The following is a 24,764-nucleotide window of genomic DNA, read 5'->3' on the forward strand; positions in this document are numbered from 1 at the left end:
CACACAGCCCTGGGGGACCCCTGTGCTCAAAACTCTTTAACCCCTGAGATTCAACTCTTCTGGGAAGGCTTTCTACAAGGTTTAGAGTGTGTATGGGAATTTTGATCATTCTTGGAGAAGTGCATTTGTGAGGTTAGACACTAGTGTTGGATGAGATGGCCTGGCTCGCAGTCTCCGCTCTAAATCATCCCAAAGGTTTTCTATCGGGTTGAGGTCAGGACTCCAAACTCGCCCATCCATGTCTTCATGGACCTTGCTTTGTGCACTGGTGCAGTCAGGTTGACACAGGAAGGGGCCATTCCCAAACTGTTTCCACAAAGTTAAGAGCATGAAATTGTCCAAAATCTCTTGGTCTGCTGAAGCATTCCTTTCACTGGAACTAAGGGGCTGAGCCAAACTCCTGAAAAACAACCCCACACCATAATCCCCCTCCACCAAACTTTGCACATGGCACAATGCAGTCATTCAAGTACCTTTCTCCTGGCAACCGCCAAACCCAGATTCGTCCATTGGATTGGCTGCACGTTACATCGCTGCATTCGATGCTTTGCATTGCGCTTGGTGATGTAAGGCTTCGATGAAGCTGCTCGGCCATGGAAACCCATTTCATGAAGCTCTCTATGCACTGTTCTTCAGCTAATCTGAAGGTCACATGAAGTTTGGAGGTCTGTAGCGATTGACTTTGCGCACTATGCAATCAGCATCCGCTGACCCCACGCTGTCATTTTACATGGCCCAATACTTTGTGGCTGAGTCGCTGTCATTACCAATCGCTTCCACTTTGTTATAATACCACTGACATTTGACTGTGGAATATTTTGTAGTGAGGAAATTTCACAACTGGACTTGTTGCACAGGTGGCGTCCTATCACGGTAACATGCTGGAATTCACTGAGCTCCTGAGAGCGACCCATTCTTTCACAAATGTTTGTAGAAACAGTGTGCAGGCCTAAGTGCTTGGTTTTATACACCTGTGGACATGGACGTGATTGGAACACCTGAGTTCAATGATTTGGATGGGTGACTGAATACTTTTGGCAATATAGTGTTCCATTATTATTACTACTACTGACATTGCCATGACCAATATTTACAAATACTTTTACTACAATTATTACTAATATTGCGTATACTACAATAACTGCAACTACTACAACTATTACTATTACAAAATTACAACTAGTGCACCAGTGCAAATAAATGAAACATACAGGCCAGATTTATATGCCTGTGTACTCTGGCAGGTGACTGGTGCCCTCTACTGGTAAAAAAACGTACATACTATAAGCTGTGCTATAACGTTTGTAAGAACATATAAAATAAGATAAAATTAAGTATAATAAAATAAGATGCACTTCATATGGAGGATATTATTACTTCTATAGTGCTTGCATTTTATAGATGCTTTACATTTGCACATGTGCTCATTCTCAAAAATTATTTTTCATTTTTTTGTCTAGAGCACGACATCCACATCATGAAAATCAGTTATTTAAAGGTTATATGTATGTTATTTTTCCCTGACGTAGTGACCAGGCTATGTAATGTCTTTCAAGTTCTGCAGGGGAGGATGAAAGGAGGATATCTGTTATCGATCCTATTACTGTGACTACTACAGAGCTATTTTGTCTATTCTAACTACTGTTAGTACTTCTAAAACTGATGCTATTACTACTACAAACATCAATACTACTATTTCTACTGCTACTACTACTTCTGAGGTTATTACTAGATTACTACTACTATTTCTAATTTTATTAAAATTAAACTATACTATCATTATTATTTATAATATGATCATAAGTTAATAACTATTATCATTGTTAATATTATTATCAATAACAACAACAATAACAATAATAACAACAGTAGTTATTGTATCAGTTACTTATCAGTTACCAATAATGGTCAGGAATTTTGACCAGTACAATCGCCCTGTATGGACGTCTCATTAGTTCTGCAAAAGCTTCATCATTGTCTTTGGTGCATTTGTGGGTGAATGATCGACTGATGTTTCGACAGCCGCAGAAACAACAGCCTCGAGTTAGTCGCGTTGAGTGAGAGAGGATTCTCCTCCACTGCCGTAGGTGGCGCTAAAACAAGCGCTATATCAAAACAAATACAGCATGGCGCTTTTCAACGCTGTTTTGTTTTTCCTGTCTTTTGTTTTACATGTTTTGGAGTTAAGCGCTGTCGAGGATTCGTGTTACAAGCCAATCAAGGACGACAGACCTTCGTTTATAAGGTGAGCTTAGCAACACAAAAAGTTTATGTAACCTAAAGTGTCTAAAGTACAGTCGATGATCCAGCTACGCAATGAAAAAAGCTCACTTCGGTTTGCTCAGGCGGATAAAGGATCATTTTACAGACTCTCTTTAACAGTGTGATAGGGCTGGGTCTTGGGTGCTGGACCCCTACCTGTTCTAAGGGGCTGGGTGTTGGTGAGACGGACGCTGGCCCCGTGCCTCACTGCTCCCATTCCCAATGTTATTCTTTAGACGCTTAATGGCTCGTCTTACTAGAACTTTGCCTGGCCCTTAGGTCTTTCATCAACATTTCTTTTCTACCACGGCTACAGGTCGGGATTTTTGGCCTGGACCTCCAAGCTCCAATTCCATTATTATCCCAATTCTTAGAGGTAACCTAGGGTCTTGGTTAGACCTTTGGCCTTTGCCTCAGAGCTCACATCCAGGTTTTAAAAAGCTGTCAGAGGTAGTCTCTTCTAGGAGGTCGCTTATGTAATCTCCAGAAAGCCCATTTGAAAACCTAATGCTTCTACTGCTGTTTCTACTACTGCTATCACTAGACTACTACGAATATTATCCTACTACGTTAGTAACACTAATACTGGAGCTATAACTGCAGTTACTACTGAGGCTACTATGATCACTGCTGTTAGTACTAATTTTGATGCTATTAATTATGATTACTGCTGAGCTACTATGACTACTACTGTTAGTTCTTCTAAAACTGATGCTATTACTAGATTTATACTATTACTACTACTGTTTGCACTACTACACTCAAAAATATGGTTCCTTAGGAAATAAAATGGTTCTATATTTTATGTTATATATTTGCATTGTGAAAGGGTTCTTCAGATTGATGATTCATGTACATAGTGTGCTGTAGACGGTTCTATATAGCACCAAAAAGGGTTTTTCTATTGTTACAAGCTTGACATCAAAACAATAGAAGAACTCTTTTTTTGGTGCTATGTACAACAATCTATAGCACATTATCCACCAATCTGATGAACCCTTTCACACTGCAAACGCTCTTTGAGTGTTTATGGGTCTATATAAACCATTTTCTTGAATTACTCCTTCTAATAATTCTACTATTAATTTCACTACTTCTACTAATAAGATAAGATGCGTTTATTGTCATTGCACAGTGTACAATGAAGCTGAGCAGCAGTCCAATGGCACTTTCTACATGCAAAACAATTAAACATAAGGCTAAAATATATAAAGTGCAGATTTAGGGGAAAAAAGAAAAAAATATTTAAAAATCTTAAATATAAAGAAAAAGGACTATAAAACTATATTCTAAAACAGACAACAGACAATAGACAAGTGAGGTAGCACAGTTGACAACACTATACTCACGAGGGATATAAAAGGGCCTGCATTTAACTGTCAGGTACTCCAAATCAGAAGAACAGTGTCCATCAATGATGATGGCATTGGTGCACCAGCTGTTATGGATGTATTTGCATAACCCTCCTTCCTTTGATTTACCGGAGTCTTTGTTTCTGTAATACTACTATTACTACTAAAATTACCTGAAAGTAAAGATACTGTACCATTGATAAAAATTACTTAAGGAAAAGTGGAAGCTCTCCTTCTGCAGTTTCTACTTAGTACAAGATAACTGCCTTTTTAATGTACTTTTAAATGTACTAAGTATTAAAAGTATGGTGACATTTTCTGGCTATTATTATAATACTAAGAATAACAGTACTACTTATAATTGGAGTAATAACTGGTTTAAGAGGATCCTGGCTACTTCCCAATTTCCCCATTATATCAAAAACATGACTGCAAAACACTAGAGGACGCCTGCGAGCAAGTCCTCAATTAAAGGGAGTTAAAGGAGCTAAAAAGCTTAAACAAAAGTTAAGTCAAGTCACTTCAAATCAAAGTTTATTTATAAAGTGCTTTTTACAACAGGCATTGTCACAAAGCAGCTTTACAGAAAAATCCAGGTCCAAACCCCCCTAAGAGCAAGAGGAAGAAATCTTCAGAGGAACCCAGACTCAAAAGGGGAACCCATCGTCGTCCAGTCACCAGATAGCAAAACAATAACATAAGAGCAATATGAACAGAGAATTAATATAAAATATTTAAATAGAAAAATGGGGAAAGCAGCCTGTCACTGGACAGAACTTTGCTAGATTCAGCAATGATAATGATAAGTTAAAATAGTTTCTAATCAGTTGGCCAGAATTGTAGAAAGCAGAAGACGTATTTCACTGGAAAAAAACTAAGAAAACTGACCTATATGCTATAGCAGATGGGTTTGGGGAAGCAGGATGATAGCATTAGTGCTACTGAGTGCTGACTGGTTGGCGAGCGGAGCAGCTCATTGGATTTTCGTGCTCACTGATGTCATGGATGTGTATGAGACACCATTTTAAACTATAACTCAAGTTCAGAAGTTCTTAAAAATCTAGCAGCAGCATTAAAATGTTTTATGCTGTTCTGTGTTCAGGAAATGGACGCCTTCTTTTATATAAAAATGTTCAAGCATTTACACACTGATTTCGTTCAAATGCTCCATCATTTCATCTTGAACTCACTCAGGGACGCCCTCTAGCATTTGAGAAACCTGGACAGTACAGAATAGTAATGCTCCTCTCTACAAATTCTTTGGTAATACTACTATTGTTACTACTGCTACAAATAATGATGATGATGATGATGATGATAAGTCATCATAGGAAGTTCCAAAACAATAACAATTCTTAATACATTTAATAGCTAAGTCTAATCAATTGATTTGTACTGTTCTACAGTGCTCACAACAGCTCCAATATATGAATAACCATAGTTTCATACAAAAACTAGGACACAAAGTCTCATTGATGCGAAGCTCCAGCATGTAGTACTCTATTAGTAATATTTCTTCTTTTGTTTGATTGCTTTTTGCCAGTGGACAGTAACCTAGCTGACCTATGTAGGTTGGGGTAGAATAATGTGAGAAAGCGAAATTATTATAGTGCTTTCTACTGGGGGCAATGGTATTTGTGGGACTGGCCAATTACCACATGCTGAGCAAACAGTGGGCCACTAATGAATCTAGATATGTCCACTCCAGCCTGGCATTATACTATTTGTCTTGGGTGATCTTCATTCATTTTAATATATGACTACATTAGAAACCATGCATTTCTCACTTTCTTAGCAGCCCACTATGACTTCTCCCTAGAGTGCCAATAGCTTCTCCTTGTGAACAATCTTGTTAATTGTGAGTGAGTTAAATCCAGGTCCATTAGGTTTTTCCATCTAAGAATCCCAGCAACTCAGCTCATCACTCATTCATGTGCCTTTCTTAGGACTTACCCCAGGCCTCATGAGTACCTGAATGCCTCAGACCTTCCTGCAGCCTGGGACTGGCGGCGTGTCGATGGGAGAAACTACGTGAGCGTCACTCGGAACCAGCACATCCCGCAGTACTGCGGCTCATGCTGGGCCATGGGGGCCACCAGCGCACTCGCAGGTAGGAGGACAGACTGGAGCTGTTTGTTTCCCTATCAGCTTATTAATTCATTTGAATAAAGTTTCAGATAAGTGTGTTAGAACTGGGAAAAACACATGTGCAGTGAAAAAGTACAATGTGCTGAACGGTTTGAAATGATTCACACTCAAATGTTTTTGTAATAAAAAAAGGAATCTCTTTTTTAAGATCTACTTCAGTCCTTTGCAAAAAAAAATTGCCTACTTAAATTATATGAATAAACTGAAGTACTTTGTAAGAGGAAACAAACTATTTAGCATAATTATGCTATGATATTTTGTAAGTAGAGCAGGGCCATTTAGATGCATAGTAAGTGCACTTACCTGTCTCATGTTACTTAGGTCATAAAATTGCAATACAGATCAGCCAAAATAAAAATCTTAAATTGGTCAATTGAATGTTTGGAGCAACAGCTGGCCTATTCTGTTCTTGGCCACATCCAATTGGGCATTCCATGTGCGTTCCACTGCAGTTCTTTAGGGAACTTAGGATGAGTTTTTAATCCAATTTTTCTTTCTAACCCAAATATTTCTTATACGCAAGATGTTTTTTTTCAGTCACTACTTTAACTTCTGCTTAAGATTAAAACGACAACTTTTACTTGAATGAGATTTTTGACTACTCTGCCCACCTATGCTGTTTTGCATGTATTGATGATTATTAGCTTCTATTCATTATTGGGGTACATGTTGATCACTTTTAAGACTCCATAATATGAAATGGCTTAAATGTTTAATTCAGCAAAGACCATATTTGGTTTTTGTCTTCTCATTAAGATCGCATAAACATCAAAAGAAAAGGAGCTTGGCCATCAGCCTACCTGTCAGTTCAGAATGTGATCGACTGTGGAAGGGCGGGGTCTTGTTACGGAGGAGACCACCTGGGTGTGTACGCTTATGCACACAAGAAAGGCATTCCAGATGAGACCTGCAACAATTACCAAGCCAAAAATCAAAGTAAGTTCACAGCATCTGTTATTATGCTAATACAATATTTGTCAATAAGTAACTTGAATGTATCAATCAATTATGAGTTTTAAAGAACAACTTGTTTTAAAAGTATGTCCTCAAACTGCAAGGGCCTGCATGTAAACCCACACTCCACTTCCTTGTCCTTGTGATACAAAAATAAGTCTGCAGTTTAAGGAATTAGATTAAGATGACAGAGTTGTCAAATCTGTTCATGTAAATGCAATTAACATTAATGACATATGTGCAAATTACAGTCCGACATGTAAACAGTAATGATCAAACATGGTCTTCTGTGTGTATGTACAGAATGTGATCCGTTTAACCAGTGTGGCACCTGCTCATTCTTTGGCTCCTGTTCCATTGTGAAGAACTACACCGTGTGGAAAGTGGGAGACTATGGGGAGGTCTCAGGACGAGATCAAATGAAAGCCGAGATCTACAAAAATGGGCCAATCAGGTACGGCTCCTAGCTCAGACCTGAGACTGTTTTTAGGGTGTTTCAGAATTTTCTGGTTGATGCAGTTTTTTATTTTACTCAGGTAGCATTTCTTTGCTTTGTATTCACTGTACCAATAAAAAGCTCCATGTATGTATCCAGATGTTTTTAATGGAAACCTAATTATTTAATGATTCCATGAAATGCTCCATGTTACAAGAGAATTAACACTGTACTGACATATAAAATATTGGGCCACAATACGCAAATACTGCTCTTACTATTCACAAAATTGTTTGTCATGTGAGCGCCTCAAGGAGAGCGCCTCTCCTTCGCTGTGTCTGTCGGTGTTTTATGAATTCAAGTCATCCAGAAAATGTAAATAATATTGGTCAAAATAATGCAGACTGTCTTTAACAGTGTCACATCGGCAGGCCTTGATCATCAAGTTATGTGCCCCTAGGCACAAATGTTTTGTGGGCCCCTATCTGGCTGCCTTGTTTGGGTAGTCAGTGATTTTTTTTTAATGAAATATCAGCAAATTAAGGAAGGCCTGTGCAGCACCACAATGGCAGCCGCATTGTTGGTTTAAATGTTCTCATAGTTGCTGGCGGGGGCCCCCTAGTTGCTCTGGCCCTTGGGCACACGCCCATAAACCCCACTGGTTGATCTGGGCCTGCATGTCAGAGGTTCATATTTATGCTTTCAGTCTATTGCAAGGCATATCACAATCACAATGTATAATAACAGAATCACAATACAATATGATGAAATGATGATACATTATCACTTTTGTATGTGATGCATCAGCCTGTTCTGTCTTCCATTCCAGCTGTGGTATCATGGCGACTAAGGGACTTGAGGCATATCAAGGAGGGGTGTTTACAGAGTTTCATATCGTATCTCTCATGAACCACATAATATCTGTCGCTGGTTGGGGTGTGGATGAGAACGGCACAGAGTACTGGATAGTGAGGAACTCCTGGGGAGAGTTTTGGGTCAGTTCTCATATAATAGCTTTGCTCTGTGCATCAATTCTGTTGTGTTGAAAAAGATATATAGTGTTTTCACACTGAACACATGGTACATTACTAGGATACACTTATTGCTACTTTTAGGGCTTTGAGTCATTCAGACTCTTCTGTGAAAACTGAAATGTAAAAAAAAAAGAAAAAAAAATGAATGAAAAATGATTAACATATAATTACACTATGCTTTTGTTTTCAATGACTGTGGCTTCTAAGGGTTAAAGGCTGATGTCAGAAAAGAAATATTCCTTACCCTTAACTTGAAGTAGTCTTGGCCATAATATGTAACAGCACGTTTTTACACAACGTACTGGAAATTGTTTACACCTCTTAAGCTGACATTGATCTTTGCAGTAGTGTGGCTGTGGTAACGATATGTGTAATTTGGCCTTTTGTCCACAGGGGGAGGCAGGCTGGGCCCGGATAGTCACCAGTGCATATAAAGGAGGTAAAGGGAACTGGTATAACCTCGCTATCGAGCAAAGCTGCGCATATGGTGATCCCATAGTGCCCTAGAGGAAGAGCAACTGATTAGAGCCAGCCCTGCCCACATGGTCATACAAGAATCCAACTGAGAGCAGGCTTCACTAAGCACCTTATGGACATTTTCATTTTTTTTTTAAGACGATTGCCTGTCTTGAGACATAGCCAGTGATTTCTGTAGCCTGTTAGGCCAGATCCACTTGACAGCTATGCAAGGTAAGAGAGCCAAGAAATCAAGTGCGTAGGCCATACTAGGCATCTGTTACTGTGTCATATAATTACCCTGGTATGAATAGAGTTGAATGAGAGTGGTGGAATTCACTCCAAGAGGTAAATTGCACTGTCAACACAATGATTTTTTTTAGCATATAATGTGTCATATGTAAAGTGGAAAAAGTAGAGTAAGAGTGATGAAATTCAGTCCTAGAGGTCATACACTGATGATTTTTGTGTGCCATTTTTATGTGAAATACCAACATTAGAAATACTTGTTTTGAAACACAATGAAAATTAATAATATTGTAATAAAATGATCCAAAACAAGTTTCTTTTATTTAAAAAAAAATAAAATAGTTTTTCAGTTTTTGCCATAATGTGAAAATGCCTGGTACTCTTTACATTGTGTGTACATTTCAGGATGAATGGACCAAAAGAAATGACCCAAAATGACTTTGAAAGATGTCTGGTTCCACTGACTTTCATTAAAAGTAAAGTAGGTTTTTTCCTTCTCCTGTAAAGTTACCATTTTGGAGACATAAGGTTTTCCTCCGACAGCAGCGATATAGTACCTTGTACATACAGAAGTGTCAGAGAGCACCATGCACCTATTTAATTTCCTACTAAAGTGGCCAGGAAGTTATTTGTTTTAAGGAGATATATTAAGGAGAAGATCAGATATAAGATAATCCACTTGTATAAGGAAGGGGAAAGTCAAAGGAAAAATAAGTTTCCAGAAATCACATTAAAAATGTTTAAAAGATACAAAGAAATTGGGATTTCTAACAACAGTGCAAGACCTGGCAGACCACCTAATCTGTCACCATCAGAAAAAACAGCACGTACAGCTTTCATCATGGAGAGAGATCCACTTTCCACTCAGATCTGAAAACATCCACAGGTGTTTCTGTCCGTCCTTCTACTGTGAGATGACAGCATGAGTCTCAAAGGATCTGAAGCTGTCAAGACACTTTTACTGAAAAAAGAAAATGTGCAAATCAAAGAAGCTGATGGTGCTCTCGGATCAAATGATTATCTGCCCCAGAGCCCAGACTTCAAAGTTATTGACTATGTTTGGAATTCCATGGATTGGGAGAAGGAGAAAAATGGAACCAGTTTCTACAAATACAAAATGCAGTTTCTACGACTAGATTTCTGGAAGACTGGAAGCTGGAATAAAGGCAATGAGTGGACACTGTAAATACTGAAAAAAGCGTACATTTCTGTTAAATTGGGGGCAGTCATGGGCTGGAGGTTAGGGAACCAGCCTCGTGACCGGAAGGTCGCTGGTTCGATCCCCAGAGCCAACAGCACATGACTGAGGTGTCCTTGAGCAAGACACCTAACCCCCAACTGCTGCGGATTGGGCTGCCCACCGCTCCGGGCAAGTGTGCTCACTGCCCCCAAGTGTGTTTGTGCTCACTAGAGTGTATGTGGTGTTTCACTTCACGGATGGGTTAAATGCGGAGGTGAAATTTCCCCGTTGTGGGACTAATAAGGGTCACTTAATCTAATCTTAATCTAAATATATGTCTAATTTTCCCCCCTAAGCCTGAAAAATGTCTAATATGCACTTAAGGACTGTTTGACTGTAACTTAAATAAAAAAGGGTGGTCTCTGACTTATATATAATATATATAAGTATGTATATGTATGTATATATATATATATATATATATATATATATATATATATATATATCTGACTTATATATAATAAATATAACGCTTAACATCCAATTTACTCTCTACAGTGGAGGAGTCAATCTGCGACCACAGCTCCGGGGTGCTCTCTCTACCATAGCAACAGGAAAGAGGCTGGAGAGATTCAATTGGAGAGCGCCTAGATAGGCGAGGCCTGCTATTGGTCAGAAGCCGTGTCAGTCAAGCAAGAAAAGCAGAAAGGCCCCGCCCCCTCGCGGCTGCAGAAAACAAGGGCATTGGGTTGCTAGTTTACCCGCCCGTGCGCGCTGCTAAGCGGGGACGCAGCTGATCTGTGGAAGATGCCTGTGGACAATTAGCACGCGTTCAGCTTTCTAACCTAAATAACCGCGTACAGCTAGACGTGGATGAAGAAGCCATGGCAGTCATTTCGCAGCCGTTTTTGCACAGTCCGTTCAAACTGCGATAGTACATAGGGGTGCAGCAGATTCGAAACACTATAGGTCATTTTTTGCCTTCGAAATCGAATGAGCTGCACGAAGACGCAGCCTGCAGACTCCATCCCTGAGCAGTAGCATCCCAGGTAAGCTAGAGCTGATCCTGCACATAAAGCAGAACCTGCATGACCTGAACACCACACGCTGTCCTAATGTAAGGCTGCATTTCTATGCTATCGTTTCTGTGCATCCAGAGCTGAGTCTACTTTAAGCCTGCAGTCTTAAAGATGATTTCTCAAGGGTTCTGTGGTAAAATGAATGCTTTTTATTTAGAACCATGAGTCCTATAATCATTCAATGCTTAAATGATTCTATGCATGGTGAAATGGTCCTACATAGAATAGGTCTATACAGCACCCAAATGGTTCTGTTACAAGCTTTACATCCTAATAAAATAACCCTTTTTGGTGCTATATACAACCATATGCAACACATACTCCATCAATCTGAGGAAACATTTCACCACGCAAAGAAGCATGTAGGCATTAAATGGTTCTATATGGAAATCATGGTTTGAAATAGAACTGTTCTCTTTACTAAAGGACCATTGAAGATCTATTTAGAGTGTGTGTTGTAATCAGTACCACTAGCACGTTTATTCCAGTAGCCCAGCATTTTGCTCTGCACCTCCTTTCTGCAATAAGACGGTGTGCTATATGCACTACTGCCTTTATACCTGTATGTTTGGAATAAATGTCTTTTTTTCTGATGCATCATACTGTAGATCAGTGGCATACACATCATGCATTGACACTTATTAAGTACTTGCTAGATACAGTCACAGATATGATCGGTTAAATACCAGCAATTACAGTGGGCACTTTGCGTCATTTGTTGGCATAGAACTGTACATAAGGGTAGCTGGGTTAGTGTACAGCTGAACATGTTGTTCCCGGTATGTGTTGCCTACTCTAGTTGTGGGCCTACACACCAATTCTGCATTGCAGACTGATGGAGGACACGTCAGAGGCTCATCCCACTAGGTGAAAATATGGGCCAGTCCATGTTAGATTTAATTCACATGCTCACACATCCTGAGGAATTGGCTGACCTAAATATGTCAGTGAAATGAAATAGAAAACAGAAGCAGTACCGTATTGATATGACCAAGGGCTATTTAGTTATGCTGGCCTATGTTCTATTTTAGAACCAGCTGATGAGTTACTGAGTGAGTGCAGTATTCTTTAAGGTTACTTTGTAGGTAATGTCTCTTGTAGGTAATGCTTTTTATACTACAGATCTACTTTTCAGATGGGAATTTTTCAAAGAATCATTACATTAAGATTCTGTATATTCATATGTTCTGTTTGAATTGTTCTGGGGCATCATTTAGATCATTTAGGTCTTATCTTAATTAGGCATTCTGTCTCTGTCGTTGTAGCTGGAACAATCAAAATACTTGTTATTATATCTGTCTGGAAAATGCGTCACAGGTTATCGCGTTGTTGTGGAGCCATGAATGACAGGTCCTCCTGCCTCTGCTGTCCTCACTTCTCTCTCACTCCTTCTCTCTCCCCTTCTGCCCTTCACTCTCTCCTTACTTATCCATACAGCTCACCCTCTAATATCGATCCATGTGCTAACTCAAGTCTCTTAATGAGCTTCCCTGTGGAGAGGAGAATCCTTTAGTTTGCTGAGTTTACAAGAGCCAGTGCCCATTCCTTTTCTCAGTAAATCACTGGCTTTTTTTTTTTTTTTTTACCGTGGTCTTGCAGACCCCCTCTTTCCCTTTTCTTTCATGTTGGAACCCCAGTAAAAAACTAGTAGGACAGTTATGGTACTGCAACAGCAGTAGTTTTTGATCAACAACAATTAGAGCAACATACAAAAACACTTACATTTACTGTGCCCACTGTTGGCAGACATGTAGCTAATGGACCAGTGGCTATGATGCTCTACAGCAATTGATCTGTCCATGCTCTGCCCACAAATGCGTTCTTCTGTAGCTGCTATTGCAAAGATGAAAAAGTTTTATATATAGTTGCAAAAAATCTCATTCAACCTAATAAGAAATTGTAGCTCACTCAGTTTTTGTCAGAATATGTAAATTTATACTTTATAAGTAATAAATGATCAATAAAATAGCCTCTGCAACAAGCATTATGTTTGTAGATATTAAGACAGTTCCTCTTTCTTGAAACTTGGCCTTACTGAAGCTTGGTAATGTAAATTTGTCTGTCCTCACCATCCACGGTATTGATTGAGTGAGGGTGCTGGTGTGGACACCTCAGCACAAACCCTCTGCCAGTAGAAAGTTGAGAAAATTCACAGCAGCATCTACAGGCAGAGCAGCAGTTCTGTCCCAGGTCAATAAAAACTCAAACTTCGCTATTACCAAATTCTGTGCTGATAACTGCCATCAAAGGCTGTGCATTTTGAGCAATTAGCTCTTTACCACCTAAGCATAAAAGTGGCTAAGTGTAATGGCACTTGTATTATATTACAACAAAGTGATGTGTACCTGGATGCAGCACATACTCGAACTCAGCTTTTTTAGTTACACAAGTTACCGAACACAAATATTCAGTGTAAAAGTTGAAAACAGTGTGTAACAGAATAGCTTTGGCACCCATAGTATACAGTATTTACACACAAAGCTCAGCTTCTCTAATTTACTATGGAATTAACAGCATGCTGCAAGTGCTTATAAGGTTATTCAAATTTAAAATAAAAATAAATGTTGCAAAGGTTTCAGCTGTAACATGTGGCCTTAAAGATTTAAAGAATAGCACAGCAAGCGCTTATGCTGTCTCTGTCTGGAATGTACTGGATGCTTATAACTCAGCATCATGAAGGTGTATATGTAAACCACTTAATGTAGTCCATTTTCCAAAATCACTACACATACTCTCCCAGTTACATCTTAACAAAAGGAAAATATAACAACAGCTAAAACAAAGTTACAGCTGAGAAATATGATTTCTGCTGCAGTCTTTTCAAGTAAAATAAACGTAATGATAATGTTCAAGTTCAGCTCCTCTTCTAACTGGCACTAAAGCATTAAAAGGATTGAAGTTCCCCAATGACAATGTGAAGCATTTTCGACTAGGCTCGAAGGGATGCTTTCCCTACGTCACAAACACAATGACATTCTCTGTGCCACAGCGACGGAAGAGAGATCAGATCTCATTAAATCAATGCATCTTATCGTATTAGCACATTGAGGTGCAGCAAGGACTTTACAATATCTTATAGTTTCCCCTCTGTTATGACTGAAAGCAGTTCCACCAAATCTAGAGTAACTGTAAGGCCAAAAGACACTGAGTTCCTCTGAAAAAAGCTTCCCTTAATTATGAATAATTTACAGACGAAAACCTCCCAATTAGTCTAAATAATGTATGGCGCCCCAGTATGAACTCGGGAAAAACGAGTGGAGGTGGCCAGGATCAGAGAGAGATGGAGGTGGAGCTGGGAGGAGTAGAGAGACAAGGATGGTTAGAGGAGATAGAGCTAGGGAAAATTACAGAGAGGGAAAGAGAGATGTGGTGTTATTATGCTGTCCTAAGAAAGCCAAAGAGTCAGGGAGAGGATGAAGGAGAGACAGATTGTTCTCTGAGAATGTTTTATTATTATTACCATTATATTTTGATATCCAACCCACAAAAAAGAATAAAAAAAAAAAAAAGGATGCAGTTGGTTTCAGGCTCATCTGAAATGATCTGATGCACAGCGAATATGTGTATTGTGGTCTGGCTAGTCAGCCTGTAATAGAACGGATGTTGTGTGTTGGTATGTGGGTGTATTAGTGCCCATGGCATGGGTACTGTGAAGGCACCATTAAGGCTAAAAGATTTTGGAGCAACATTTTAGAGTATCACTTGTTGCCTTCCGAAAGTCTTTTTCAGGGATGTCCAAGACGACAGTGCCAGGATACATCCTGTGTTATAACAGAATGGGTGCGTTATCAGAGACTGCAGGTGCTAGACTGGCCCGCCTGCAGTCCAGACCTGTCTCCCACTGAAAATATGAAGCACCAAATGCAACAATGAAGACTTGTATAACCAACATGACAAAATAAACTTAACTGAATCAAATGGTGTCTCCAGTCCCCAAACAGTTATTAACTGTTGTTAACAGGAAAGGTGAAACAGTGGTAAACATGCTTTTTTAAAAAAATGTGTTTCAGGCACCAAATTTGGAGTAAGTTGGAATAAGTAAATAAATATATTTACAACAAATGCTACTCAACAAATGCTGTTTTTAGTAGCATTTCACATAATGTCCCCATACGCCCCCCCCCCCCCCCTCTATTTTATGTAGCAAACATTGCCCAAGACACATTCACTGCTTACTGCATACACACACAATAAATACGTGTGTGTATACATACATATACATTATAAATTTTATATATATATATATATATATATATATATATATATATATATATATATATATATATATATATATATATATAGAGAGAGAGAGAGAGAGAGAGAGAGAGAGAGAGAGAGAGAGAGAGAGAGAGAGAGAGATTGAGATTTTGAATATATGAACTCTCTACATACACACTACATGCATATTGTCCTGTTGTCCTGGATATCCTTTATATTAATGTCTATTTATTAAACACCTTTTTAAAGAGAAATTCTCCAATTTTCAGTTGCTGCTAGCATGAATTAATGAAGTCAAGGATTAGTAATGGTTCTTTTCTATGTCCGTTGTTCGGACTGCAATTTGTGAGCGCTATTCCTCAGCAGTACCCATCTATCTGTTTCATCTGTCAGCTGCTTCGCATCCCACTGTCAGCTCCCATCAGCACTCAAGAGTACAGGAGTCAGTCTGGGTCCCGTCCTGCACACAGGGGACAAGCTGCTGCAATCTGCTGACTAATGCAGCTCTGCAGCTGCCGATGTTGCGGGTGCAGGCTACAGTTAATCAATACAGAAATGAATAAGTGAAATGTTTTATGTAAGAGGAAAGAGACACTAGCATGAGGGCTAGGGAAAGCCATATTAACTCTTTAAGGAACAGTCTGGCGAAAAATCTGATTTACACAATTTTCTCCTTAACTTAAATACAGCCAAGACATGTGTGGTGTTTGAAGTTTGATTCTTTACTGTTGCATTGGATCGGAGGCTAATGTAGATGACTAGTAATGAAAGTTCATTACTAGTTTAGTATACGTGTTTGCATTGTGCAATTGTGCATAGATATAATCATCACGTACTCAAAATGCAGTATGTTCTTAAGTGATCTCAATTACACTTGCATATATGCTTTCTGACATTGTATGACACTTTTATCTATAGAAATGGACAGATGTACAGATAAAACTCAGTATCATGGTAGAGTATCAGATGATACTGAATTAAGCATTAATAAGTTTAATGAGTTTTTACTAGCACTCTATGCTAAAAGAACATCTATAAATACAAATACTAATATCTAAATAACTAAAATCTGAAAAGTACTATCACAATGGCACAAAGTCATAGTATAGACAATACATCATTTTACACTGAACTAGATGCTGACCTTTCTGACAATAGGTATTTTGTTGTAGTATGTCCCTGTGAAATCTGAAAGAACTGTCTGTCTGCTAAGTCACAGATGATACAGATATGGTCATTGCTTGGGAACCAACCTGAGGATTATACATACCATCTTCCAGATTCAGCTAAGGAAACTAGATTCAAGGTCTGGATTTGAAGACCTCTGGCCTATGCCTACATGCAGCAGTTTGAATGTGACAAACATATATACACAAATCCTCAGCTGAATTCTGATTTGGCCATTATCTGAACATTTGTCTGTATGTCTACATTTTAGCCAACTGACACAATATACACCCTCTCTGACAGACAGCTGCAAGTACTCGAGAGTCGTGACCCAACACCAGAGGGTTGGCAAGCATCCACTCTCTATTGAAACCTAAGCCTGGCTCCAGAGTAGCATTCATCTGAATGGTTGGCACTGGTGCAGTCATGTGCTTTGGGCCACTTTCTCTATTAATACCCAAGGGAAGCATGGTGGAAGAGCCCTGGCTATTTTTAGATCTTCGTCTAGGTCAGAATGTAAATCAGTGTGTCCATGAACACCACTGTAGTGGACAAAACCACAGGCTGCCTGTTGTCTTAGCATTTTCACTTAGCTAATGCGTATCAAATCTGAGGTCATTTATGTGGGTGAGTGTTTGGTCTTCACTGCTTTTGCTTGCAGGACTTGGTGGTGGGTCTTCAGTACAGTACTTGGTGATTTGTATTCAGCATTAAATACCAGCAGAGAAATGTTTTTGAATGTGAATCCTCATCTGCCCTAAGCCCGGGAGATGAGCGTGGACTCGAAACTCCCTGAAAGCTTTTCTGCAGGCACTGTACGCTTTGTTGTAGCATTGAAAGTGCTTACGCTCTGTAGGCTGACAGAAGCTGTCAGGCTCCACGTCAGCAATTGCACGCAGTCTCTTTTGTGTGCCTCTCTGTGCCTGCATTCCATGCCCGTAAGGCTTGTTACAGTGGTCCACATTGTGTAACAGCACCTTCATGCCAACACCACCACATTTGCAACAAAGTCAAGGATTTAGGACTTGTTGGGGTATTTCAGTGAAATTTGCTGCTTGGTACTTGAGCCAGTGTCTTGGATACATAAGGAACAGATTCATTCTAAACAGACAGTTTGACTTACTAGTGGGATTTCATCCATACCACCCAGTGTAGTTCCACTTAAACGTTTATTATTGGAGACCAAATTGTCCCTCTTAAATGATGGACAATTTAGGAAGTTACTTGGGTGACTAGAAGACAGACCTTTCAGGTTACTCAAGCAGTTGCATGCACTGATGACACAAACAGAGAAAATAAGGACGTGACAGAAGGCCTTACTGTCTTATTGAAGGCATTTGTAATTTTTTTAGTTTTCCGGTTTAAGTCTAGGGATCCCTCTGACAGTGCCCATTTTTGCCAGTTTATCCTAGCTTCTAACATTACTCTACAAGGGATTCAGTTTTTGACTGCTTGGTTCAGAACTGTTGGAAGGTGGTATAGAGTGTTTCGTGTTTCTCACTACTAGAAGACAGAAGCGGAAAACACTAGTTTAACATGTGTTTACATGTGTGTATTTAGCAGATGCTTTTATCTAGAACAACATATAATAGTATGCAATGTAGCAGTAGGAGTCTTGGCCAAGGACTAATTGGTATAGCAGTGGTGTTCCTGCCTGAACAGGGGATCAAACTTTTGATCAACCTTGATTTAATGACCTATGCTATGTTTGTTGATCAGAACCTGTATGCATCTGTGTAGGTAAGCAAGCAGAATGCTCACTAGCATCACAGAGGGTATCCTGTGCTGTTTGACGGGCAAAACCAATGTGGTCCTGCCCGTAGAGTCTTCTGATGCAGGTCCTGCTGATGGCTTCGAGTTTGTGGAGGTTAAGCCAGGCCGCGTGCTGCGGGTACGCCACATCCTACCCGAACGACAAGCCACCTCTGATTCACAGCCGGAACAGGGGGTCAGCATCCACTGCAAGCGCAAGATCACTGTGTACCGCAATGGACAGCTTGTGATCGAGAACCTGGGTGATGTCCTGCACTCAGAGATCCTGCAGTGTCAGAACGGAGATGTGGAACAGTGTAGCACGGTGGAGGTGGAGCTGGCCGACTACTCCACCGCGCCCTCCTCTCCTGACCCCAAACCTGCACCTCCACTTCCAGACTCAGACCAGCAGAGGCCTGCGCCCCCGCCTAGGCGCCGCAGGAGGAAGCCTAAGCGCACTGTCTTCATCGACTCTGAGCGACGCATCACCAGCTGCAAAGGCACACACTCTGACGTAGCACTCTTTTTCATCCATGGTGTTGGGGGATCACTGGACATCTGGGGCCGCCAACTGGACTTCTTCTCCAGACTGGGTTATGAAGTCGTTGCCCCGGACCTAGCGGGGCACGGGGCCAGTACAGCGCCTCAAATAGCAGCAGCTTACACCTTTTACGCTCTGGCTGAGGATCTGCGGGCTATATTCAAGAGATATGCCCGCAAGCGCAACATCCTTATTGGCCACTCATATGGGTAAGCTTACATTTATGGTAATGCGTGACAGCTTGGCAAAAAATTTGCATAATTTTCTCCTCACCCCAAATATAGTCAACCAGCCAAGATATATTTGGTGTCCAAAGTTCTCTTCTTTAGTAATACACTGGAGCAATGTCATATCTCAAGTAGCATTATGTAAACTCCTAAATGTTCACACAGTTGCTTATGTAGTTTCTGTACACAGTACAGAGTAACATATAGACAAATTTTAGTTGTAAGCCTCAATTTTGTCCATTGTTATAGATAAAAATAGGTGCTGATTGGTGTACATAAGCTTCCATTCTTGTTAGCTACATTGGCCTCACAGCTCCAGTGCAGAACTGAAAAAAATCTAAATTGGACAATTAAACATACCTGGGCTGAATGACTATATTTGAGGTAAGGAAAAAAAATGTAGAAATGAGATTTTTTTTGTCAAACTGTCAATGTAACAAACACAATTGCCTGTATTTTTCTAATGTGTTAGAGAAAGCTTGTTGGACCAGGAACTCCTATTCCTATTATATAGGTGTAAGAAACAGACACCTGATAAATGAAGGTATTTTTAGAAGATATTCTATCTGTGTATTTAGGAAAACTGAACTGTATTTCTTTTCATTTTACTATATTTCTTTTCTAATTTAATGTCTTTTTAGGAAATGCAATGACATAGCCCCTTTTCCCTTCTGTTTCTTGCACTCTAGGGTATCATTCTGCACATTTCTGGCACACGAGTACCCTGAGCAGGTGCATAAGGTGGTGATGATTAACGGGGGAGGCCCAACGGCACTGGAGCCCAGCCTGTGCTCAATCTTTCAGCTGCCCTCCTGCATTTTGCACTGCCTATCTCCCTGTCTCGCCTGGAGCTTCCTCAAGTACGAAGCCACACCCACCCACTCTGATTGCACAGGCATATATAGTGTAAACTGTGATAGCAGCAAGGATAGAGTTCTCTTATTAGGTCAGAATTTTCTTCAAGCACAAATTCAGCACCTAAATGCAGCTGAATAGTAGGCAATGTAATGGCTGTTCTTAATAGACTATATATTTATTTAAAGCTCCCTAACGTCAACCTAATGCACTGTTTATTGGCTGCACATGCCTTGGGCATTCAACGGTCACTGGACTGAATCATGTTTATTTGTAGATAACTGCACATTCATTAAACTATTGCACCATATATTATGTTTGTTATTACTCTTTGCATCTTTCTTGCTTGTTCTCTGTATGTGGCTTTTGCACATTATATCTCCCATTATATCTTCCTCTCTTTCTTCACTCTCTCTTTAGGGCTGGCTTTGCCAGACAGGGCGCTAAAGAGAAGCAGCTGCTGAAGGAAGGAAATGCCTTTAATGTGTCTCCATTCGTGCTGCGAGCTATGATGAGTGGTCAGTATTGGCCAGAGGGAGATGAGGTTTACCATGCTGAGCTCACTGTACCCATCTTGCTGGTGCATGGCCTCTACGACAAGTTTGTGCCAATGGATGAAGATCAGCGCATGGCTGAGGTACAGCGAAATGTTGAACAATGCAAAACTTTTGTTCCTAACATCCCTCAAAATTTCATTCTCATTAGCCTTGTAAAGAGAAGTAATATGGTGAGACAGTGTCCAACACAGTAACATGATTTGTCATTGTGCTATAGTTAAGACTCCATGGCTGGCAATACCAGTGTGAACAACAGGAGCAGTGTGAAGCGTATCATTCGTTAAGGAGTATTACGCATATGCAGATGTCACTGCAGAAGTGGCAGATGTGTACTGGACGAAACAAAGGCTTTTTATTTTGCGGCGGAGAAGAGTGTTAACTCCGCTGAACATTAAGCGTGCCAGCATTATTTATTCTAAACATTGCTTCATTGGACTTAACGTTTTAAGACTTAACTTGCCCCAGACATTGCTTGATTAGTCTTATAGTTGCCAAAATGGACCATCAGAGTTTTTACAGCACATCAATGTAAATTATCACTAGTGAGCGCATTCATTGGCAAGTGAATGCAATAAGTAGCCCTTTTGAAAAATTCACAGTACTCTTTGGCTGAACTAAAATGGGTCCCTATAGAGCAATAGCTAGGTTTTGAGCTAATGGCTTTTGCTATCTACATAGTGTGGTATATATTCGAATTGGAGCCATTTTGCACTTGGCATTTATTCTACAGTTTTCACAGTGTTAGCATCTAGCGCCACCCTTGGGACAAAACTTTAACTGGGCAATCTCATATGAAGCCTTGTCTTAAAAATGTTTGCTGACAATAAGTGTGACTTTCTGTGCACTTCCAGATCCTTTTATTTGCCTTCCTGAAAGTGATTGAGGAGGGCAGTCACATGGTCATGATGGAATGCCCTGAAACAGTCAATACACTTCTTCACGAATTCTTCCTATGGGAGCCAGACATCACTGCCTCCAAAGCTGACCAAACTGCTACGATTGATGCCACAGTTGCTCCTACTGTCGCTACAGAGGGCACGACTGAAGAAACCGCTGGGGCACCCAAAGCCAACAAGCCTCTGAACAAATAACCAATGAGGATTGGTGTCTTTGTGGGGTAAACCAATCAGAAGGCTGTTTGACGGCAGGCTGTACCAGGTGGAGCAGTCACCTAGGCTGAAAGCTGTTTTTGGAGGTAAAGTTTGAGCTGAGGGTTCAAGCAGGTTGCACCAAGGCAGCAAGAAAGGTTCAAGTGGTGAGACTGCCAACACTGACCAGAGGTTTAAAGAAAGAAATGAAAGCTTAAACCCATTTTCAGAACAGAAATGAAGGTTTATTCAATCTTGATGGCTTCACTTCTTTATGCTACCTTTGGACATATCTTTCCTTGTTGTGTTGTCTAAACAAAAGGACTGGAGGTCCATCCAGTGGATGAAATCATGCCTGTTTAAGTGCTTGGGCCTTGACTGGACCAAATCCAGACTGGATTGTTCTGGTTCGATCCAGGCTGGACTGCACAAGAGGCTGGTCCCCATTCTCGTACTGTGCTTGTGAATCTATTGTGATCTATTGTGACCCAGACCACATGAGCACATCAAAGAGGGGAAAAGAAATTTGAGCTTGGCGCTAAATCCACATCTAGTGTGTCGTGGTTTTATACATGCCCTTTGCTGAACGCTGTTATTAGCTCAGAGTAACTTGGTAATAATAACAATAATTCTCATTCAAAAAGTATAATACAGTAGTTATATCGTCTTCCTGTGTAACGTGCCCACAGCCCCAGGAGGACTAAAAAATTGGGGGAGGCTGGGAGAGAAACTTCTAGCAAACATTCATTTCAAAGAAGTCACCTTAATACTCCTCATATAAATGAAGAATAAACAAAATTAACAAAAAACAAAATTATAATAGAAATATATAATATAGTATAATAATTGCTATATATCCAACTATATGTTTTCTCTGTTGAATGACTCTTTAAGCAGAAACAAAACATCAGCTTTAAGGCTGTGCGTAGTACTGTCGGGGGAAACGTTAGGAAAATAAAATGTGCGCAACAAGCAGAAAATTGTGTCAGTAGGAGCACTCATGTCTCCTAGCAACCAGGAATCAGAGAAAAGAGGGGCGTTGCCAGCAAAAGAGAGCTGAGATGCTGTTACTGTGGTAACGCTGATATAATTTTGGTGCTGTCATAAAACACAGGAAATAAGCTAACACACTACAGTACTGCTAACACACCTTGGAGATACCCATGTGCAAATACCAGTATACTCACAGTGACAACTGGGAATACTGCTCAAACCATAAGCTTCTGTAACAGTAATACCAGGACGTAGACATAAATTGATGCTGACCGTCAGACGCTTTGTTCGGACTGCACAATTAGGCCGAGTTACAGTGCGACACTTAACAAAATAGACAGGCAGTCCAAGCAAGGCACAAAGTGAGGCAACTTCAAGGCATGGGTTGCCATGACGACAGTCAGGCAAAAAGCCCATCTGGTCAAAAAGCTGCAGGCCTGCTCTGTGTAATGGTGTAACTGGGCCTCTATTGAAGATAATTGCATTCTAAATGAACACAAGACATCACAGGCTTGCTACCACCTCATCAGGGTAATGCAGTGGACACGATGCAGCAAAATGCAGAGAGGAACAGAAATCACATAATCTGTTTTGCAAATTCCTTTGGGTAAACTCTGGACTGCATTATTTGCAGAGTCTAATAAGGAGGGACAGAGTTATTTGATTATCACTCAGATGGCTCAGTACACTTGATTGCTCTTACATATCTGAATGTGTGATGCCAGTGTTCAAAGCTGTAAAATTTTTATCTAACCTCAGTATCTTCCCATAGCAAAGGAGTGTTTTGATCACTACGCTTCAAACACATTCAACAGCATTCAAGTCAACAAATCAATGCACATAGGCTTAACTCAAGCAAGTCTGAGTTTCATAAAAGGTGATTTTAAAGAAAAACTGTGCACATCCAAACAAAATGGAAAAGCAATGCAGTGAGATTAAATCTTTTCATCTTTTCAAATAACATCACCCATGACAGGGTTTTAATCATTCATCAATTATGTGATGATTTTACTCTGTGCCTCTCTCTGATTTTTTTTTTTTTAGAGGCTCTAGGTTTAGGTGTAGAGGATCTGATCAAAGCCATGCTTTCCAAAAAATGCACTGGAATATACCTTGAAAAAATGCAATGGCTTTGTCCACACTGACTTTTTAAAATGCTGTTACATGTTTGCGTGGCAAATATTTAAGTAAGTGGTTACAGATGCAATAGCAGCTTTGATGCAACACCTAAATTACCCATAACGTTTTAAAACGGGTAAATGTTTTAATTTCTGTCAAGTCTATCTGCAGAAGAGTAACTTCAAATACATACATGCAGTGCTGGCCCAAAACAGTAAAATGATCATTACTCCCAAGACAGGAGTTTTATGTGGAGCCAACCTGCAAATCTATCAGACATTAAGCATAAAATACTGTTGTTGATTAACGACTTCTTTTGTTTTCTTATGTGCAATGAGTGGTGCAGAATTGTCTGGAGACTGACACTAATAGCAAATGTTTCAGCTAACACTACTGACTGTTACCCACTGCCACTACAAATGTGTGCTTTTCATTACATCAAACTTTGGTATCATCACGGTCATAAAAGACAAAAAACAAACAAACAAAAAAAAAAAACAAAACAAAAAAAAAAACTCAAAAGTCAGAGATGAGCTCTCAACTCATACTTCAAAAACTAAAACGATGATAACTATACCAAATACGATTACTAGTGCAAGTGTACACTATTTGAAGAAAGTGAAAACTAACGTAATGTAAATGCATTCTTTAGAAGGCCTAACAATGAGAATAAGTTATTTATAACAGTAAACTGTCGAAGACGTGGCTTCGGATACAGTTGGACTATGTGACTATACAATCAAATGGCTGTTCATATAATGAACAAGAATGACTGAAATTTGAAAGGACTTTATACTGTGAGAGGGCTGTTCTGTTTTTAAAAGCAAGCAAACAGGTTAAGCAAAGGCCACTGCAGAGTGCTTTAAAGCGTGATCTCCGGGTAGAAAAAGAAGGGAGCTTGGTACTGTCCAGGATGAAGGACTCTTCCGCCTCCTCCTCTTCCTTGGGATGTGTACGCAACGTCACTGCTCCAGTGTGCTACTCCCTTTTGTGGTTCGATTTTATGCCCGAGTCTATGTTGCATTATCTGTGAAAAACACACTGCCTGGAAATGTGTGGATATAAGAAATAATAAAAGTCACCTTAAAATATCTGTG

The 24,764-nt window shown here is 39.9% G+C and overlaps 2 protein-coding genes across 2 annotated transcripts; both read left to right on the plus strand.

Moving 5' to 3' along the window:
* Positions 1-2,100: 2,100 nt before the first annotated feature.
* On the plus strand, positions 2,101-9,218 carry LOC108439884 (cathepsin Z). The gene is made up of 6 exons (XM_017718536.2): positions 2,101-2,245; positions 5,561-5,724; positions 6,519-6,698; positions 7,020-7,170; positions 7,982-8,147; positions 8,580-9,218. Exons 1-6 carry the CDS (start codon positions 2,127-2,129, stop codon positions 8,691-8,693), a joined length of 894 nt encoding a protein of 297 aa, XP_017574025.1. The 5' UTR covers positions 2,101-2,126; the 3' UTR covers positions 8,694-9,218.
* Positions 9,219-10,808: 1,590 nt separating this feature from the next.
* abhd8a (abhydrolase domain containing 8a) lies at positions 10,809-24,758 on the plus strand. Its single transcript, XM_017718520.2, has 5 exons — positions 10,809-11,120; positions 18,276-19,037; positions 19,745-19,915; positions 20,331-20,547; positions 21,319-24,758. The coding sequence occupies exons 2-5, from the start codon at positions 18,289-18,291 to the stop codon at positions 21,556-21,558; spliced, it is 1,377 nt and encodes a 458-aa protein (XP_017574009.2). The 5' UTR covers positions 10,809-11,120; positions 18,276-18,288; the 3' UTR covers positions 21,559-24,758.
* The last annotated feature ends 6 nt before the right edge of the window (positions 24,759-24,764 follow it).

Source organism: Pygocentrus nattereri, chromosome 19 (assembly GCF_015220715.1).
Source record: "Pygocentrus nattereri isolate fPygNat1 chromosome 19, fPygNat1.pri, whole genome shotgun sequence".
In the NCBI taxonomy this organism is placed as follows: Eukaryota; Metazoa; Chordata; class Actinopteri; order Characiformes; family Serrasalmidae; genus Pygocentrus; species Pygocentrus nattereri.